Below are 18,092 nucleotides of genomic sequence, written 5' to 3' on the forward strand. Positions count from 1 at the left end.
CCAAACCCGGGCCAACGGTCACCAAGAGTGAACGATCATACATGATACAGACATACACATGACTCCCAACGGCTCCATTTCCAAACGGGCCTTTGCGCACCAAGGGAGGTCCATGAACAACCGTAGGGAAAACATGGCCATGCCATGTTACGTGTGCGTCAGTCAAACAATACAAACACACACACTCACACACACAGTGCCCAACAACGAGCTGCCTTTACCACGCGGGCATCCTTTTGCCAGGAGTTCGATTTTTGCCAACGTCAAACTTTCCCGTTCAATGGGGAGGCCAGCAATTACTCAGCCTATGGGGAAAATTGCACCCGTTTTCCGGGCCTGGTCCGTGGTTCGGGGTTGTCTGCTGCTGACGAAGGACCGAAGCAGGTCGAGCACAATCCCCAACGACTCACTTCCGTAGCCCGCCGCTGGCAGTGTGGTAAGAAGTTCGTAATAGGTCACAGAATTATTGATGCATTGTGCCACCTCGTTAGGTCCTTGAATAGATCCTGCCAACCGGGTTCGGTGGGATGGGGCGGCGGTGGTTGTAACCGAGGGCAGCCAGGAGTAGGGCATGGAAATGTAGTCGTTTTATTTCTTTGCCTCTCTTGGATGAACCTACCAACGACGACGGTTTTGTTCGCCATGGAGTGCAATTGCACACCCGGTATGCTCCTGCCACTGGGAAGCTGTTCAGCCTGCCGTTGATACGTCCGCGGGTTCGAAGTTCGTTCCGGAAGGATTACCGAACCGGGCCGTGCCGTTAAGAGAAGGATTTTATAGGTTCCACTTCAGCTGCAAAGTTCACTTCGCTGAGTTGAGTGAATTGACGATGCAACTAGGAGTAGAGTAGAGGAATCAAGATTTTACTTGGAACAGCTTAATGCTGGTAGTAAAAATAAAACAATTTGGATGACGTGGAAGAAGGATATTCTTAATGCTGTAGTTTCATATTGTATCTACATATCGTTCTAACGCTAGCGATAATGGATTTTATTTTCTTTTCTTATAAAACATAGCTATAAAACTAACGATAAGTTTTTCTTCCATTTTTTATGAGTTATTATTTATTCAAAATATTTACTTATTTCCTTTAGTAAATTTATCACAACTATAAACTGTTAGCTATCAAATGTTATAGTATTTAGCTCTACGATAACCTTTACGTTTGCTGAACGTAGAAATCATTTAAGCTATCGAATTGCACATAAAGCGAATTTGAAACTTTTTCGAAATTCCCAAATGTTTTAATCACGATTCGTTTTCTTATCATCTTCTTATTTCGTTATTGCAATCAAATTGTTTCATTTTTGTTCATACGACCCAACATTTGTTATAGCTAGGTATTGTTTGTCTTAATTTGTGTATGAAATTTAGTTTAATGAAAGGTTAAAAATTACGTATCAGACCATTTACTGAAAACTTTACTGTTTTATGTTTGTGCTATTAAAAATTGGATCTATTTTATTAGACAAATCAGTCTAACATTAGTTAGACAGTCCATTGTGTCGTTCTATAGTTTGTTGTAAAACAGTTTTAAAATTTAAAATTTAGAATTTAAATATCTGAAATTCATAGTTTTGGTCACAATTAAAAAACGCATTCTTCTTGAATGGGAAAAACGATTGCATCGTGAAATAAATTCTTCCCGTACGCGAATAGCACGGAAGTGACCGAAGGGCGCTGCTGGGAAGCTGCCCAGAATAGACGCACGATTGTGTTCAATTACGCTCTGTTGTAACTCAACTCATGTTGTAATGCTACTGCGATGCAACGCCGTTCGTGACCGTCGCTCAGGCCCACGAGAAATTGCATCGAATCGGACTAGATGTGCGGCGATCGGTGCGCCGGGCCTTATACTAGTCGACTGCGCGAAAATCTTATTCTACTAAGGGTCCATTGTGCAACGATTTGCCGTCCAGCGGATCAGCACGAAACCGGCAGTAATTATCGAATCTTCCCACCGATCCGAATTCTATGCGAGCTCGTTCCTTTTCTTTTTTCTACGCTTGGCAAACACTCGGAACTGGATTTTAAGAATTCACCCTGACGACCTCCCAATGCCGGCATGTTTAAAAAAAAACGACACACATCAAATGTTCGTCCCAATAAAATTCGGTTGACCTCCAGCTTACGGAATACCCAATTCCCAAACGGGTTTCGTGTCTCGGTGTTAAAAATGTGAAGCAGCACACTCGTATGTGCAAAATCCATTCGCTTCGTAGTCTCCATGGATGAAGGAACTATGCGTCCTACGTTCGATAAAAAACCCCCCTGGCGCATGAGATCATTAGCCTTGGCTTTTGAGACATGTCCAAGCTAAAATTTAACAATGATTTAAAAAAAGGAAGTTCTCAAGACGCTATCGTTTGTCTGAAGGTGATGGACGAACATTTGGAAAATGTGAAGATGATTACACTCTTCATTCTTCACTCAACCGTCGGAAAAGAAGTAAGTGGCTCATGAATCTAAAAAGCACAAACAGCATAAGCATAGAAATATTCTTCAAGGTTATGGCCATTGCCACACGATTCCGACCGGGTCCATAAATTCCGGATTTTTTGCAACGTTCTTGGCAAATCAATTATAAAACGCTTTAGGATTTGGCGCTTCCATGATTTGTTGTATTCTTTCCTGTTTCAGCAATGAGCATACAACATGAAACAATCGGTGTTACAAACACTGCTCGAGCCTGCCACAGCGACCACAGTGCACGGTAAGAGGCAGCAGAAAGCACGGCCAACATGCACCAACAACCGGCGCGACGGACGGGCCCTGCTGGCACAGGAGAAGTGCGGCCGGATGCCGGTGCTGGTCGGGGCCCTCGTGTTCTGCGTCACCGTGTACCTCTACTTCACGACCACCACGTGGAACGACACGACGCAGATGATCGTCACCATCCCGGCGGACGATGTCGATCTTCCCGGCCCGAAAGGTAGGCGCACCGTCGTACTTCGCCCTCGTTAGTTGACCGGACATTCGCAGGACGAGGTTGCCACGCGAGCATGATTATCGCATGGGTGTTCTTGATGTGTGTGTATTGTGTAAAGCATGCTGTTTTCTGTTATTGTGATTATTTATATCGACCATTTGCACTCTTAGTTACCTTATTTTCCTTTGGAATTATTTTTGTGTTCCCCGGACCACCTTTTATAGTAAATATGAACTGTTAACACTATGACATTCCAAACAAAACATATTTTATGTGAACACTAAATAGTTGTTCGGCGAACACTAAAGTGTTGTTCTCCAAAACAAAATCTCAGGGATCAGCAATTTTCTATTTTATTCAAATAGAAAAGAACGTTTTTGATTGGGATATATCAATAGAATGAGAGAATTCTCGTCCAATTCAAGTCCCATAAAATTTTCTCATTATTTACATGATAAATTTGTTAATTTGTTATTTTATATTAAATTCAACGGACCATGTTTGGCCCCCTTGAAGCGAAATGAAACAAGAGGAATCAAAAAAGTTTAACTTAACGCTATAATAAATTCCAAATTCGTTCCTATGACTTTCGATTAAAATATTGTAAGCGGAAATATTATTGGCCATTCCTTGTTTGAAAATTACCCGACCCCTGTCTATTGTATGGAAAAACCCCAAAATAGTAGTGTGTATTCTTTTATACAAATTAACTCCTGTTTGTCGATTGTTTGCACGCATGCATTAAGCGGTTCGACTAACTATTATTTAATATTATTTGACTGCCACAATTAAAACTACCTTTTGACACATGCTATTTCCTTATTTTGCCACGTTGGAACAAATTTGAGTGTGGAAGTAACATAAAACGAATTTTCATTTGAAATACCCCATGAACCACCATGTTTCATTCGGTTTGCTTTTCCTTAGAGATACCCATTTGAAGATATTTCTGCCTGATAGAATTGCGATGGACTTCCTTTTTCCCATTTTTTCGTTATTTTTTCTTCTTCTTATGAGCAGTTTTCAATCTGCGCCTTCTTTATATATATACACAAATACACACAATCTCTCATCCGCATTGTCCAGTTATAGAGCACCCTGTCAGCGAGCCTTCAGTTGGGCTTTAACTCGTCTTTCTTATCTCCTGAATTTTCCCTTCTTTCTTTTTTTTCATTTCACTGTTTTCTTCCGTATCCGCTGGCGTGTCGTGGCGCAATAAAAATAAACACACAAACCCGCGCCCCAAAATGTTGAACTCATGTACAAATGTAAATGAAATGATGGGTCCTTTTCGTTTCTCGTGGCAACATAAAAATCACGCCCCCGCCCACGCAATGTTCACGTCCCCGCGCGTCACCACCGTAAAACACTTTCGTTTTTATTCTAATGCACTCACAATTTCACGTTCCCTTTTTCGATGTGTCTGATAACGTAATGTATCGTTGAACGAACGAAAACAAAAAAAAAACTAAAAACCTACACCGCTTTTTATTTGCAATTTGTTGAAATTAAAAACAATCCTCTACTAAAAAATAACGTACTAAAATCCAATAACGTACCCGAATGTAATGTGGCGGTTGAATCGAAAGATCAAATTGCAACAAAATGCACTACCAAGCAGCAAATGCAACATCCCGCCGCGCGTCCGAGCGCAACCGAACCGCAACTCACCCAAACCAATACCAATCAAATCATTCCAATCGTTCCCCAAACCAACGCCACCCGAACCGATGTCACCGCCATCCCCACCAACACCACCAACACCGTCGTCGTCGTCGCTTGTCCCGACGATCACGGATCGGACCATTACGGGCCCTGCTCCGCGAACCTCTCGCACCCCGTTACCACCGCACATCCGAACGCACCAGTTCCGAAGGGTTTCCTCGTGTGGGGACCGGGCTGCCAGATCATGGATCTGGACCCGCTGGCCAACGATGTGATGCGGCTGTTCAGCAAGGAGCGGTTCGAGCCATGCAGCCCGAAGCAGCCGCTCACCACGATCGAGCAGAACTTCGACAACGACACGGTGCTGGTGCGGTTCCACCGCGAGCTGGTTGAGTCGTACATGCCGCACTACATGCGCTACTTCCGCTGCTGCTATCAGAGCATCGAGCGCTCCGGGACGAAGGATAAGGCGGACAAAAACTTCTGGTACGTGCTTCCGTACGACCGACGTTTGAAGCGCGGCTTCCACAACGTTGACATTCGTTTCCTTTTTCCTTCCAACACACAGGGTTGGGGAGTGCATCGCGTTCAACCAATCGTTCCTACTGCCACCGTCCGTGCGCACCGGCATTCTGATACGCTGCAAGGCGGGCGTATCGGAGGCAAGCAAGACGAAGAAGGCCATCTACACCAACACCCACGCCCTGGTGCGCCCCCTGGCGGAGGTGCAGGAGCGAATGGACAAGTTTAAGGGCCGCACGGAAAAGCGACCGCTCAGCGTGCTCATGATCGGTATCGATAGTATTTCAAGACTGAATCTCATCCGCGCGATGCCCCACACGGCACAGCATCTCTACGATACCGGGTGGTTCGAGCTCAAGGGATACAATAAGGTAAGGGGACAGCGCGAGGGTTAAGAGTCAGTCAATTGACGGTAGCTTCCATCTGCCATGACATTCCATTCCAGATCGACGATAACACCTACCCGAATCTGATGGCCATCCTGACCGGGTACAACAATTCGCTCGCCTACTCGATATGCAACCCGAAGAAGGTGGGCCAGCTGGAAGAGTGCCCGTTCATGTGGAAGTACTTCGCCGACAATGGGTACGCGACGGCGTACGCGGAGGACGAGGCTAGCATCAACACGTTCAACTACCACAAGTACGGCTTCGTGGCTCAACCGACCGACCACTACTTCCGTCCGGTGGCGCTGGCGGCCGAGAAAAACCTCTCGAAGAAGATGAAAAACTCGCTGACGTTCTGCCTCGGCTATCAGCACTACGCCGACCACATCTACCAGTACGCGCTCGACTTTGCGTCCCAGTACCGGAACGAGCCGTACTTCGGGCTGTTCTGGACGAACACGTTCAGCCACAACGACATCAGCGACCCGTCGTCGATGGACCAGCGCATGAAGTACTACCTCGACCAGCTGGACGAGCGGGGCATCCTGAACAGCAGCATGGTGGTGTTCTTCAGCGACCACGGGCTTCGCTTCGGCCCGGTCCGGATGCTGCTGACGGGTTGGCTCGAGGAGCGACTACCGTTCAACTTCCTCTGGCTACCGGAGTGGTTCCGCGAGGAGCACCCGGAGATTGTGCAAGCGCTGAAGATCAACCGCAACCGGCTGACGAATCCGTACGATCTGCACGCCACGCTCAAGCACGTCCTGGAGCTGTCCGGCCGCATCGAAACCCTTCCGGGTCCGCTGAGCTGCCCCAACTGTCAGAGCATATTCACCGAGGTGCCCTGGAACCGGTCGTGCGAGGAGACGGCGATCGAGTCGCACTGGTGCACCTGCTCCAACTTTCAACCGATCGACAAACGATCGGTCATGGTGCGGCGGGCGGTTGCCTTCGTGTTCGATTACGTCAACCGTGACCTGCAGGAGCATCGGAACAGCACCACGAGCGGCTACGTGTGCGCCAAGCTGACGCTCGGTTCGATCACGCTCGCCAAGATGGCCCGAGAGCCGAAGGGCAAGCTGCCGTACAACGACTATCTGCTCATATTCGAGGGCAAACCGGGCGGCGGGAAGTTTGAGTCGACCGTGCGCCACTATCAGCACCGGGATGCGTTCGAGATTACGGGATCCATCAGCCGGCTGAACGAGTACGCCAGCCAGAGCGAGTGTATGCACATCGATTACCTGCGCAAGTACTGCTACTGCCAGCGATCGTAGATCCACCGTAACGCAAATGTCCTTTTTCACCGATTCCATTCGGCCACCTGCAATCCAACCAAAGGGACAATAATAGGAGCACAGTTATGACTTTGCCACGGTTAGCTAAAGCTTAAGTAAAAACAAAAGAGCGACAACGACAAAAAAGGGCGGAGTGAACTGAGGGATTGTCCTCCGATACGGCCTTGCATTTGTTTTCGTACAACTCATAGCGCGGCCTAAGCTGTAGGATGTTTTACACCGTACATCCTGCAGAGTTTTTTTTTACTTGCTTCCGAAGCTTTCCTACATCATTCCAAATCTCCTAGACAACCAACATCCAATTCGTTCTTATTGCTAATTCAATTCTTAAGAAAATCAACTTCTTCGACGTTCTTATTTCTAGTTATACCATCATTTTTTCTCCAATCAAACGAAATCGTAACTTTTCTTCACAAGGGTGCTCTAAGACCATGTCATTTTAATTAAGATTACCACAAGTAAATATGCCTATTCGCTTGTACGTTAAGAGTGTATTCCTTACATGAAGACAAACCAGTGCCAATGAGGGCGGGAGACAATAGGAGGGTAGGAAATGTGTGACGTAGAATCGTGATTAGATTAGATTAGCTTGATACAAAAACAAAGCATGAGTTAGAAAATCAAACCCCATCGCAAACGAATGATTGCTGTGGCATCGATAGTTCAGAAGAAGGTTAGCGTAGAGTAAAATAATGTATTATTGGGGAAGATGAGAAGCGAATTCTCAGGATGTTCCTGACGTAGACATATTAAACAGCACAGCTGGTTGCTGATTGAAGGTTCTGAATCTTCTTCCGCGACCCAGTGTGGAACATGAGTGCATATGATATTACTACTAGTTTGCCTGATACGGCGTGGACCAACGTGCTTGTGTGGAGTGTGATGTTTATTCGGATAGGTCTAGACCGCCTTTTAAAGGCGATATCTGGATACGATCTCACCAGTATTCCCGACACCCGTCTGGTCTGGAGGCATTGCTTTAGAACGACGGTGGAAACACTGCGCTGCGGGCAGGAGAGTTTCCTTCTCAACCACTCGGTACAATGACACCTACAATCGATGAATTAACGAACGAAACACAAGCATACAACGCAACAAACAAAACTACACACCATGCAACAATGAATATAAGCTAGTGATTAGTCTTAGGAAACCAAGTAGCGTACCCTTTAAGGCATTTTCAATTTACGCTCCCGCTTTACGCCACCGGACCGGTAGTGGTGGCCAGCGGGCGAATGGGCCACTACGAGGCAGGGGGCAGGTTAGAGACAATTTACATGCGCAAACAAAGAAACCGAACATCAAACGAAGTGAGCGGTGGGCTGAACAGATGAACACTATTTTACATTTTTGTTATTTATGAAATAGTTGAATTAGGCATGATAAATAGCGGAGATTCAATAAATTGTTTGAAACACTAAAAATTCAAAACATCGGGTTACTTACTGCATAAAGTTGATCAAATATCACAGCATTTTGATATCTATTCAAACTATTACCGTTTATCACAATTTTACTCGTTTTAATTCTTTTTCCCCTCCCTGATCGCATAACTTCCAACTACAGTCTGTTCTCGAGATACGCGGTTCTCGACTTACGCGGATTCGGAGATACGCGGTTTTCAAAATTTGACAGTAGACTGGGTTTATTACATCGATTTAAATTCCTGAGATGTACAACCACACGAAAAAATGTGTAAATTACACATTTGCATAACTTACGCTTTTAATTTCGTTTGTTGCAATTTATGTAGTTTGAATACGCTTGCATTGCATTCATATTAATGGACAAAGAAAAATTTTGAATATTCGATGATACATGTACACAATAGCTCGATCTCTTAACTCCTAATATAAACTATGTGTCAAGCAATATTCGAGGTACGCGGAAATTCGAGATACGCGGATTTCTGTGGAACGCAAAAACCGCGTAACTCGGGAACAGACTGTAACCGATGTGGTGAATTAAATTTAAATGTCAAACCAACGTGGTGAATTTGACATATTCGACAACTAGGTGGCGCTGCAGTAGGGTAGGCATTAGAAAATTTAAAGCAACCGTTTGAATCCCTATCGCATGTTTTCAAACGTTCGCGTACAATTGGCATTGCACATACCTGTATAACAACATAAAGTGATTTAATAATACGCTTGTCTATTATTTTTAATCTAAAACATTATTACCAGCGGTAATCAACACATGTCAAAATGTTCTCAAAATGCCTTTTCTTTAACACGCAATGGTTCATTTGAATATAGTGATATATTTTATTGCTATTCATTTCCCGCTTGCTGGCTTATATAATCTCTGTCACTTCAGTAAAACATCATAACACGTAGGTTCACTCCAGACTGCTAAATATACTTGTGCCGTCCCAGCGACGCCGTCTGCATTGGCGCACTGTTCTCGATGTACTGTGCATTGACCGGTGCACCCGGATCGACCGCTTTGGTTCCGCTCTTGTGAGATCGCTTCATGGCCCGCTTCCGATCGTGGCCGTTGCTGGCGCCCATCGCTTCCAGCACAATCCCATCAACCGTCTGCAGGCTCTGCGCCCGCTGCAACGATAGACGCAGCGGTTTCTTTGGAGGCGCCGGCCGTCCGCCAGTGCCCAGTTTAGGACCGGACGGTTCCGACGCGTATTGCTCGTTGGTGTCCGACTCGAAGTCCAAGCTTTTCACCGTCCGATGCGCGTCCCCTCGACGGCCCGTCGTGGCCGCGGAATCGAGCACCCCCGGTACCGTTACCAGCCGCTTCCGTTCCCCGTTCAGATACTCGACGCTGCGCGCGTGACTACGACTGTGGCTGTGCTGCAACCGACCGCGTTCGGAGTCGCTCTCGAGGTCGGTGGTGCTGCGCTGCAGCTTCGCCCCGAACTGCTGCAGGTAGCGCTCGCGATCCTGCCGGCGATTTTCGCGCTCCCGCTTGTCTCGCTCCTTGCGACTGTAGTACTGGGCGGCCAGTGACTCGCCTGCATTGCCGTTGATGCTGATTTTGGATGACGAAAGAGAATTCCGAAGGTTGTACTTCATCACGTCAGCTCCGCCGTTCGTCAGTTCGCCGTTGATGCGATCGCACTCCTTGATGATGGTGGTCGTGGTCACGTGAGCCGGGCTTCCGTTGCGCGAGGAGCCTCTCTCGTCGATGTAGTTGTAGATATGCTGGGCCGAAGGTGGCTGCGGAGTCTTCCCTTCCGGTGGAGTCGACGGTGGCGACGTGATGCTAATGGACGTTATATGCGCACCACCGGTACCGTTAACTGCGACGCCAGAACGAGCGACGGAAGCGTGCAGTTCCTTCGAACCGAGCAGCTCCTTCACCTGGTCCTCGAGGTACGAGATCCGGTGCTGCAGACGTACGTTATCCGCCTGGGACTGCTGTAGCTGACTCTGTGGCAAGACCGACAGCCCGTTGGTAGGCTTCTTCATCCGGGCTATCACGATCTCCGACTTCGAGTGTGACCCGATGGCTCGCACCATCTCCTCCCGGTTCCTTCCGCCTATCGCCTTCCCGTTGATCTCGATGATCCGATCACCCCGCTGCAGACCCTCGCCCTCGAGCACCCAGTCGACCCAGAAGCCGGGCTGCTCGTTGCGCGTGCTCGCGTTCCAGCGACCGGTCGATGCGCGCACGCCCAGCAGCATCAGGTTCGCGCCCGACTGCAGCAGTCCGTACAGTGTGTTTGGTTCTTGCTTTGGTTTATCTAGCCGTCCCTGCAGCGCCCGAGCCTCCTCGACCAGCGAAAGCAGCTGCAGCTCCTCCCGCCCGAGGGCATACTCCAGCTCGGCCTGGCGTATCCGCACATCGATGTTGCTGCAAAGCGAATCGTCCATATATTAACAAGCATTTCCAAATGCATTCAGCACACGCTTTCCACGAAACTTACTCCGTAACGTCCAGTTTCTCGAGGGCCGTTTTTAGGTTTCTTATCACTTGCCGTTTCGTTTCGGCGTCGGATTTCAACTTCGCCAGCCGCTGCTCGGCCACCGGACGTTCCGTATCGTCAAGCGGCGGCCCGGTCGGTCGGGGCAATTTTCCCAGCCCGAGCTGTAATCTCAAGCTGCACAAAAAGAAAAAAAAACCCGGTTATTCGGCTATGTCGAGCATTATCATGTTATCGGTTTTCCCCCTCACCTTTGTATGACCGCTTCCCGGTCCTGAAGTGCAGTTCGCAGTTCCCGTGCCGGAGCCGAATCCGGTCGGGGTGAGGAGCGAGCGGACAGTGAGCCTCCAAGGGATGTTCCTTTCCGGCGCCTCGGCGTGCCGGAACACAGTGAAACCTCGATATTAGCCATCTGAAAAATCAATTGCACATTAAGCGAACGGTAAGCGAAAGCTAAATAACGATCCTTACCTTTGCTTCTAGAGTTTCCAGTTGTGACATTCTGGGAGGATTTTGATGCGACTTTCCTTGCGACGGAAGAATTGTCTGAAAGTAAGCAAAAGATTTAATATTTATAAGTACGATAAGTATGAAATGAGTATGAAATGGGTTAATATGCATGCCACTATTTGAAACATTTTCAGAGAGCAGATTTTCTAAAAATTTGACAGAATTTATTTTTAAATATTTTTTAACCGGCGGTAAATCAAATAAAAAATAGAGAAGATATTTATCATTTTAGATGAACAACTTCGAATTGTATGCTTATCAAATACCTTGACTGATTTACTATTGGTTTTTAACTGACTTTCTCCTTATTACCTTCGCCTGCCATAAAATTTAAAAAATTGTTCTACATATATTTACGACTCATTTTTACATCGTTTGTAGCTTTACCATTTTTGTTGGTCCGCATTCCCAGATTTAGTATTCTATGCTCATTTATTCTTCTTTCTTTCTTTACATATTCCACAATCTTTTTTTGATTTTATTGAATACTTTCAGCGTAACATATGGGAGTCATATTGTAAGCCTTTAAACTCGGTACAATGAGTTTTAAGGATCCAAATAAAAGCATTGCAGAATTTGCATAAAGTTGTTAAATGGTGTAAATTAAAATTAAATTATTTTTGCCACAAGTCGGACGCGCTGTTCGTGATTGGATGGTCTTGCGCGATATGTATTAAAAGCTTCTCTCCGAATAGTTTCACCTCCGGCCAGAGACACATCAAACGTGATTGATCTGTAAATATTCGCTAAAACGCAAGCTAATCTAATCACATCGACACAGAAACGACGCATTAGGATTCATCGTTCGTGCACGTGGAATAGCAAACTGGTGCGCAACACGAAGGCGAACATCACTAACTAATGCATTACTACTGTCATTGCGCAACGCCGACCGGTCGGTGTGCGTGCGTTTGAGTGTTGTTAAGTGCCGCCCTTTTTTATCATTCAAAACCACCCGATCTTCCTTGCAGTGGCATAATGCAGATGCCGAGCGCGGAATATCAATAGGGTAGCACTTTTTCTCAAGATTTGCGGCTCGGCTCTATTAGCGCTCGCTTGTTCGGTTTTCGAATCGCTGTAGCCCCTGGCGGGAATTATTATATGTATTCAACCACGCTGAGGCCAATTTAAATAATTTAAATCCCACCCGTCCATACGAGACCCGAAGTGCGAGCAATTATATTGATTTTGAATAAAATTCATAAAACAACACCAACGAAACTTCATCAAGGGATTTAATAATGGAAACAAAATCAACCGACAGCGGTTTCGAACGCCCAACGATTCGCTCGATTTGATCGCATCTTTTGCCAAATCTGTGACGGAGAATGCCGTCAATAAATTTATCACGTATCCTACCCGGGCCAGCAAAAGCCATAAATCACATCCCGCAACAAATGGTAAGTCAGCATCACTTTCGAATTCACGAATGATCACATTTTCACCAGCATCTGATGAGTTTAGCCACACTAACCGCCAACTTCTTCCCCATCCGCTGCCATACCGTTGTGGTTTTACACCCTTCTTTTTAGTATCGATGAGGGTAGTTTTTTTTTCTTTTCTTTATTTTTTATCTTGACGCGATCGCGGAACAGAATGTGTCAACCGCTCACTTTCCCCTCGGATCGAACGGATGGGAATGATGGAAGCACCGTTTTATCATTTATCATCCCTTGCGGCAACGCACACAATCAATCACCCGACAGACCACACCAGGTCCGGAACAACCGCCAGCTCGGACTGAACTTGTTGGCACAGCGGAAAACTGAACGATCAGGGTACGTCCCCCGTGTTTGGTGTCTCTCTGGTGACGACTTCGGGCCAGATGAATATGAATTTAATTGTAGCCCTGGCGAAACACTCAACTTCAACTTTTTTCCTATCTCCTATCGTGCTAAGTATCGAAGCGAAGCTTAAATGCACGACAAGTGACGGGAACCGTACCAGATGTCAAATGCATTTTAATGCACTCTCCCTCTGCTGCATGCTTCATGGTTACGAGTTTTCCAACCAGCAAGTGAGGAAAATTAGTGTAGCACATGTTTTGATTTGTGGGAGCTCTGCGAGCATTCGGTTAGTCGATCGCACTTCGTTTGTCACTGTTCCACTTGTCTTGCTTACCATCGAGGAAGAACGTTCATTAAGAAATGCTCTCGGTACGGTGGCGACGGCGGCGGGCGATTGGCGGACGACGATGGTTCCGGATTCCATCACGACACTCTCATGATGGGCGAACGGGAAGCCTGCTCAGTGCGGTGTGTCAGCGTCACCCGGACGAATCTAAAATAGAAATTATAAAGAGTTTATATAGAGAGATCCTTATAGAAGAATTAAGTCCAAAATGGATAAGGTTCAGGATCAATACTATGAGGAGCTTGATACTAAAGATTCACTACCGAAACGAGGTTCTATACATTGATATACAATTTTCTTCTGGAGATCACTCGTGTATAGGATTTTTATTTTTATTTTTTTGTCTTCTAACAAGAAGACCAAAAGAAAAGCTTAAAGTTAACTTATTGCTAGGTTTAGTTGAAACAGTTAAATTGAAGATAACGTAAAGATAAATTCGTTTAATATTAGTGACTTCAAAACAAAACCTCAATTTTTGTCCGTCGCGTTTAAAAAATCCAATAAATTAAGGTCAAATATGTCTCCGAACGAAATGACTTTAGCATATCTAGGGAATGTAAATTCCATGGACATTCGGTCAAGTGACCATTTAACCTCTGATTGACGAGTGATTGAAGCAAGATGTAAGTGTGAGTCAATTTTTGTTTGTCTTCCTTTTTTTCTAAATCCAACAAAGAGTAACAGAATTTAACGTGAAGATATGCTAAATCCAAAAGAAAACATGTGAGAATGAGCTGAGATGGTGTGACAAATGACACTGATAAAAACCTTGACGCCAAAATAAGGTTGATGTCTCAATAAAAAAGAATTTCGATCTGAACATCTTTCTTTGAAAGGAAAATCATTTAGCGCCCAGCGAAGCAGTCGGTAATCAACTCTCATCCACGGTTGAAGGGCTTTAACTGTAGCATAATTTCCCTCGTTTATCGTCTATCCACATATTGTATAATGAGCTTTGCAAAAGTTCTACAGCAATAAGAGAGCCGGCCCCCACCTCACCCCGCCTTACCATTTCCCCGCGGTGGCGAGATGAGACAATGCTAATGGGTTTGTGGTTCACTTTCGGCTCTGGCGCGCCCGGCTGATCCTCGCCACTTTTGCGCGATGCGCTCCAGTTTGCTCATAATTCTTCCAATTCGCCTTCTTCCCAAAGGCAGCCGCCTCGCCTTCAGCGCCCCGATGATATAATGTAGCCTGAAATTGCTGCTCTTCTTTTAAAACCGTGCGCGCGCGTCGGCGTTTCGTCATCGCGCGCCTTTTTGCTTGCGGCGCGGGCCTCTGCGAGCATCGGGCGGTCCAAGAGGAAGACATAACCGTCAGGGGCAAAGCCCAAACGACACGCAACACACTATCGGCGCACTGGGGCGATGCCGGGGTGTAGAACAGCAGAAGCACGCGGCCACAGCGCAAGAGTACGTGATCGGGGAGCGGGTTTGCGATTAGCGAAAAATAAACATGAAACACACAAACTCCAAAAACTGCACCCCGCAGCCCTGCGTGCCGGTGGGCAGAAAATTAATTGACCGCAAGAAGGGAAACCGACCTTCGCAAGAGGGCTCAAGCGAGACTTATTGACTTACTGAGGCGGTAGCCAAGTTGGTGCTGAAACGCCTGGGAGTGGATGATCTTCGTTAGGGTTCTTAACTACACGCAAGGCAGCCTGCGCGATAGACAACGGTTGTTTCCCTTTAATAATGAGACAATTATTGAGAACTCAAGCTAATTTTTTAAAAGAAACTATTTCCCTCTTTCACAATTGTAGTAAATGTAATGTAAGGTTTAAAGGTGTAGCTTCTTTATTCTATAAACCTCTTCCTTTAAACTCTGACTTAAAACTCTGCTCTACTACTGCTCGTTGCTCCTTTTATATCCTACCATTTCTATTTCCATGTCTACTCGATTACTTTTTTCGCCCCACTCACACGGCCTTTCCTGACATTTCTTCCGCCCCGGAAGACCTATACTTTTCCTATACAATATTGATAACATTAGCCTACCCGCACGGCCTTTCCTGACTTATCTCTTCCGACCCGGAAGACTTGCATTTGCTTCCTTGCTTTGCTTACTTTACCATTTACTTTCTCAACTTCTAATCGGTTATAAGATTTTTGCCTACAGTGATCTGGGTTCTTTGAATCACTCCTGTATCTCCTAGTTTGTACTTAGTCGGTGGAGGCCACGGCTCCTTTTGTCCTGCCGGTGCATCCTTTTCACTCGTGTTCTTGTGACTACTCGCAATTTCCGAAACAATATCCTCCTCGGAACCATATTCGTTCGACTCCTTCTCACTATCATAGCCCTCATCATCTTCGTCTTCTTCCTCCTCATCCTCATCATCTTCAGCATTCTCCAAGCTCCTTGGTGTAACTATTACTTCCCGTCCTCCAATGTTTGTCTTAAATACTTCGTTATCCTGCTCAGTACGGCGCTTTCGGAGAACTTCCATCTGCGCAGCGTACTTCATGTTGCGTTTTGATTCTTTCTCGAGGAAATCCATCTCAATTAGCTGAGCTCTCGTTATGTTGCAGGCTCCCTTCAACAAATTAAAATTTTTGGTAACACCGACCAATTGTTGTTCACGATCATCGCTTGCTTCTTTCGCTTTCGCCAACTTATCAAAAGCTTCGTGCAATTCTCTCTCCAGTCGTCCATTCTCTGACGATAGTACTCGTACGCGATCATTCAACTGACACTGCTTCTGCTGACTGTCCTTCAACTTTTCTTCCAAAAACTGTATTTTCGCTACACACTCGATCAGCTTCGTTTTCTCCGCCAGCCGATCCTTTTCCGAGCTTGTCAATAGATCACGCTCCTTCTTCAATTTATGTTCCAATCCGGTCAGATCCGATCGTAGGTCCTCTATCTGCTTATCTCGATTTGCAATGATTTCACCCTGTTGTTTCATCTTAAACTCGAGTTGTTCCTTCTCGTTCTCGTCTATAACGATGTTGAAGATATGTTCTTTAATGTCGAGCTTCTTTTCTCGCGGGGTCATCTTAATTCCTTCGGACGATATTTTTGCTTCAAACAAGCTTAAACATGATCGACCAAGAATAGCTTCGCACAACATACAATCATTAGACACAACGTAGAATTGTATGTCTTCGTAGTCTACTCCGTCTATATAGATATTTGTTATAAACGTTCCGATGGAGTTTACTTTGTTAGCTCCAAATCCTCTGAAGTTTGTAGTAGTATACTTTAGTGCTGGTTTTCCAATTTTGCAGTGTGATTCCATAGAAAGGATGTTGTAAAAACTTCCACTATCGAAAATGGTATTCAATTTTACATCCTTTATCTTCATCGAAATCCACGTATCATTCATTGTCTCAATTGTTTGTATTTCTTTCTTTTGACACTGATTCGACCGGTGTCCAAGTTCACCACAACTGAAACACTTGGGACTTCTTTCACCACGCCTCATACAATGAGTTGCTACATGTCCAATCATTCCACAGTTGAAGCATCGACGTATTCGCTCATCATTCCTCACAATCCGCTTATTCATTGGTTTTCTCAAATCTTGGTCAAACTGTTTACTCTGTTCTATTGGCTTATGCTGTACTCTTTCTGTTTTCTTCTGTGTTGCACGTTCCATCAAGAGAAGTTTCTTCTTCAATTCTTGAACAGTTTGAGCGTCATAAAGAATAGCTCGTACATGTGGGTCAGTAGTGACACCATCCGCGATATATTCGCACAAGCTGGTCTCATCCAAGCTAATTGTTCTCGCCAACTGTTGCATAGCATACACAAATTCCAATACTCCTTCGTTACTCTTAATCCGTCGAGATTCAAGTTCTCTATGTACGTCCCGCGGTCGCACCAACACGCCAAATTCGCTTAACAATTCTTTTTTTAATTTGGAGAACGTTGTAACTCCCGATAATGTTCTTAGAAAACTTCGTGCTGTTCCCACGAGTTTTTTTCGGCACATGATAAACAGTTGTTGGTTGTTCCATCCTGCCATACGGCCGACATCTTCTAAATCATTCAACCAAATCGCGATATTCTGCGTTCGTTCTCCAGCGAACTCTTCGACGCTATCTTCACTATCACGTATGGAGAATGAGTTAACGTACGTTGTATGATGCACGATATTTTCATCCTCCATGTCCGGTTCCTCATTTTCATTGACTGATCGATTCGGGTTGCTTCCCACCTCATCCATACCAGCCTCGACTAAGCGGGATGCTAAGTCTTGCTTACTTCCGGTCGTTGCTAGTCTTGCCGCTTGACATTTTCGCACTAATTCGGAACGAGAGTATTCTTCCATCAACCGTAAAGATTCCATATTGACGATTCACACCAGCAGATTCCAGCGCACAGAGCGTAACCTTCAGCACACACAGTGCAATCTACAGCGCACACAGCGCAAATCACAGCACACACAGTGCAAACTTACTAAACTCCGACGAAAAACTTCTGTGCACACACTGGACCACTTCTGCTGTATGACCTCCGTCTATATCCTGACTGCGGAAGATTCCTTACTCCAATCTCCGAAGACTATTCAAGAACTACGCGGATGACTTCAGACCCGGTATGCTTCTTACTCTCCTGACCAACTATTCACGGACGACTTCTGACGACTATCTTTCACGAATGTATGAATAATTCTTATTCCAAACCGAAGACTTCTTCTTGGTTGAGCCCGTTAATTTCTATTAAGATCCGATGACCTCTTCTTTGGTTGAGCCCCCATGTAAGGTTTAAAGGTGTAGCTTCTTTATTCTATAAACCTCTTCCTTTAAACTCTGACTTAAAAC

The 18,092-nt window shown here is 45.6% G+C and overlaps 3 protein-coding genes across 3 annotated transcripts; 1 reads left to right on the top strand and 2 right to left on the bottom strand.

Annotated features, from left to right (window-relative positions):
* The first annotated feature begins 2,655 nt into the window (after positions 1-2,655).
* On the top strand, positions 2,656-6,922 carry LOC131266967 (uncharacterized). The gene is made up of 4 exons (XM_058269675.1): positions 2,656-2,932; positions 4,519-5,080; positions 5,163-5,487; positions 5,562-6,922. The coding sequence occupies exons 1-4, from the start codon at positions 2,656-2,658 to the stop codon at positions 6,777-6,779; spliced, it is 2,382 nt and encodes a 793-aa protein (XP_058125658.1). The 3' UTR covers positions 6,780-6,922.
* A 2,193-nt stretch (positions 6,923-9,115) lies between these two features.
* Positions 9,116-13,404, bottom strand: LOC131266970 (uncharacterized). Its single transcript, XM_058269678.1, has 5 exons — positions 13,315-13,404; positions 11,155-11,229; positions 10,935-11,095; positions 10,687-10,860; positions 9,116-10,613 (listed from the first exon to the last, which is right to left on the bottom strand). Exons 1-5 carry the CDS (start codon positions 13,402-13,404, stop codon positions 9,155-9,157), a joined length of 1,959 nt encoding a protein of 652 aa, XP_058125661.1. The 3' UTR covers positions 9,116-9,154.
* A 2,011-nt stretch (positions 13,405-15,415) lies between these two features.
* On the bottom strand, positions 15,416-16,321 carry LOC131264989 (glutamic acid-rich protein-like). Its single transcript, XM_058267250.1, has one exon. The coding sequence runs from the start codon at positions 16,319-16,321 to the stop codon at positions 15,416-15,418; it is 906 nt and encodes a 301-aa protein (XP_058123233.1).
* Positions 16,322-18,092: the final 1,771 nt, after the last annotated feature.

Source organism: Anopheles coustani, chromosome 2 (genome assembly GCF_943734705.1).
Source record: "Anopheles coustani chromosome 2, idAnoCousDA_361_x.2, whole genome shotgun sequence".
Classification (NCBI taxonomy): domain Eukaryota; kingdom Metazoa; phylum Arthropoda; class Insecta; order Diptera; family Culicidae; genus Anopheles; species Anopheles coustani.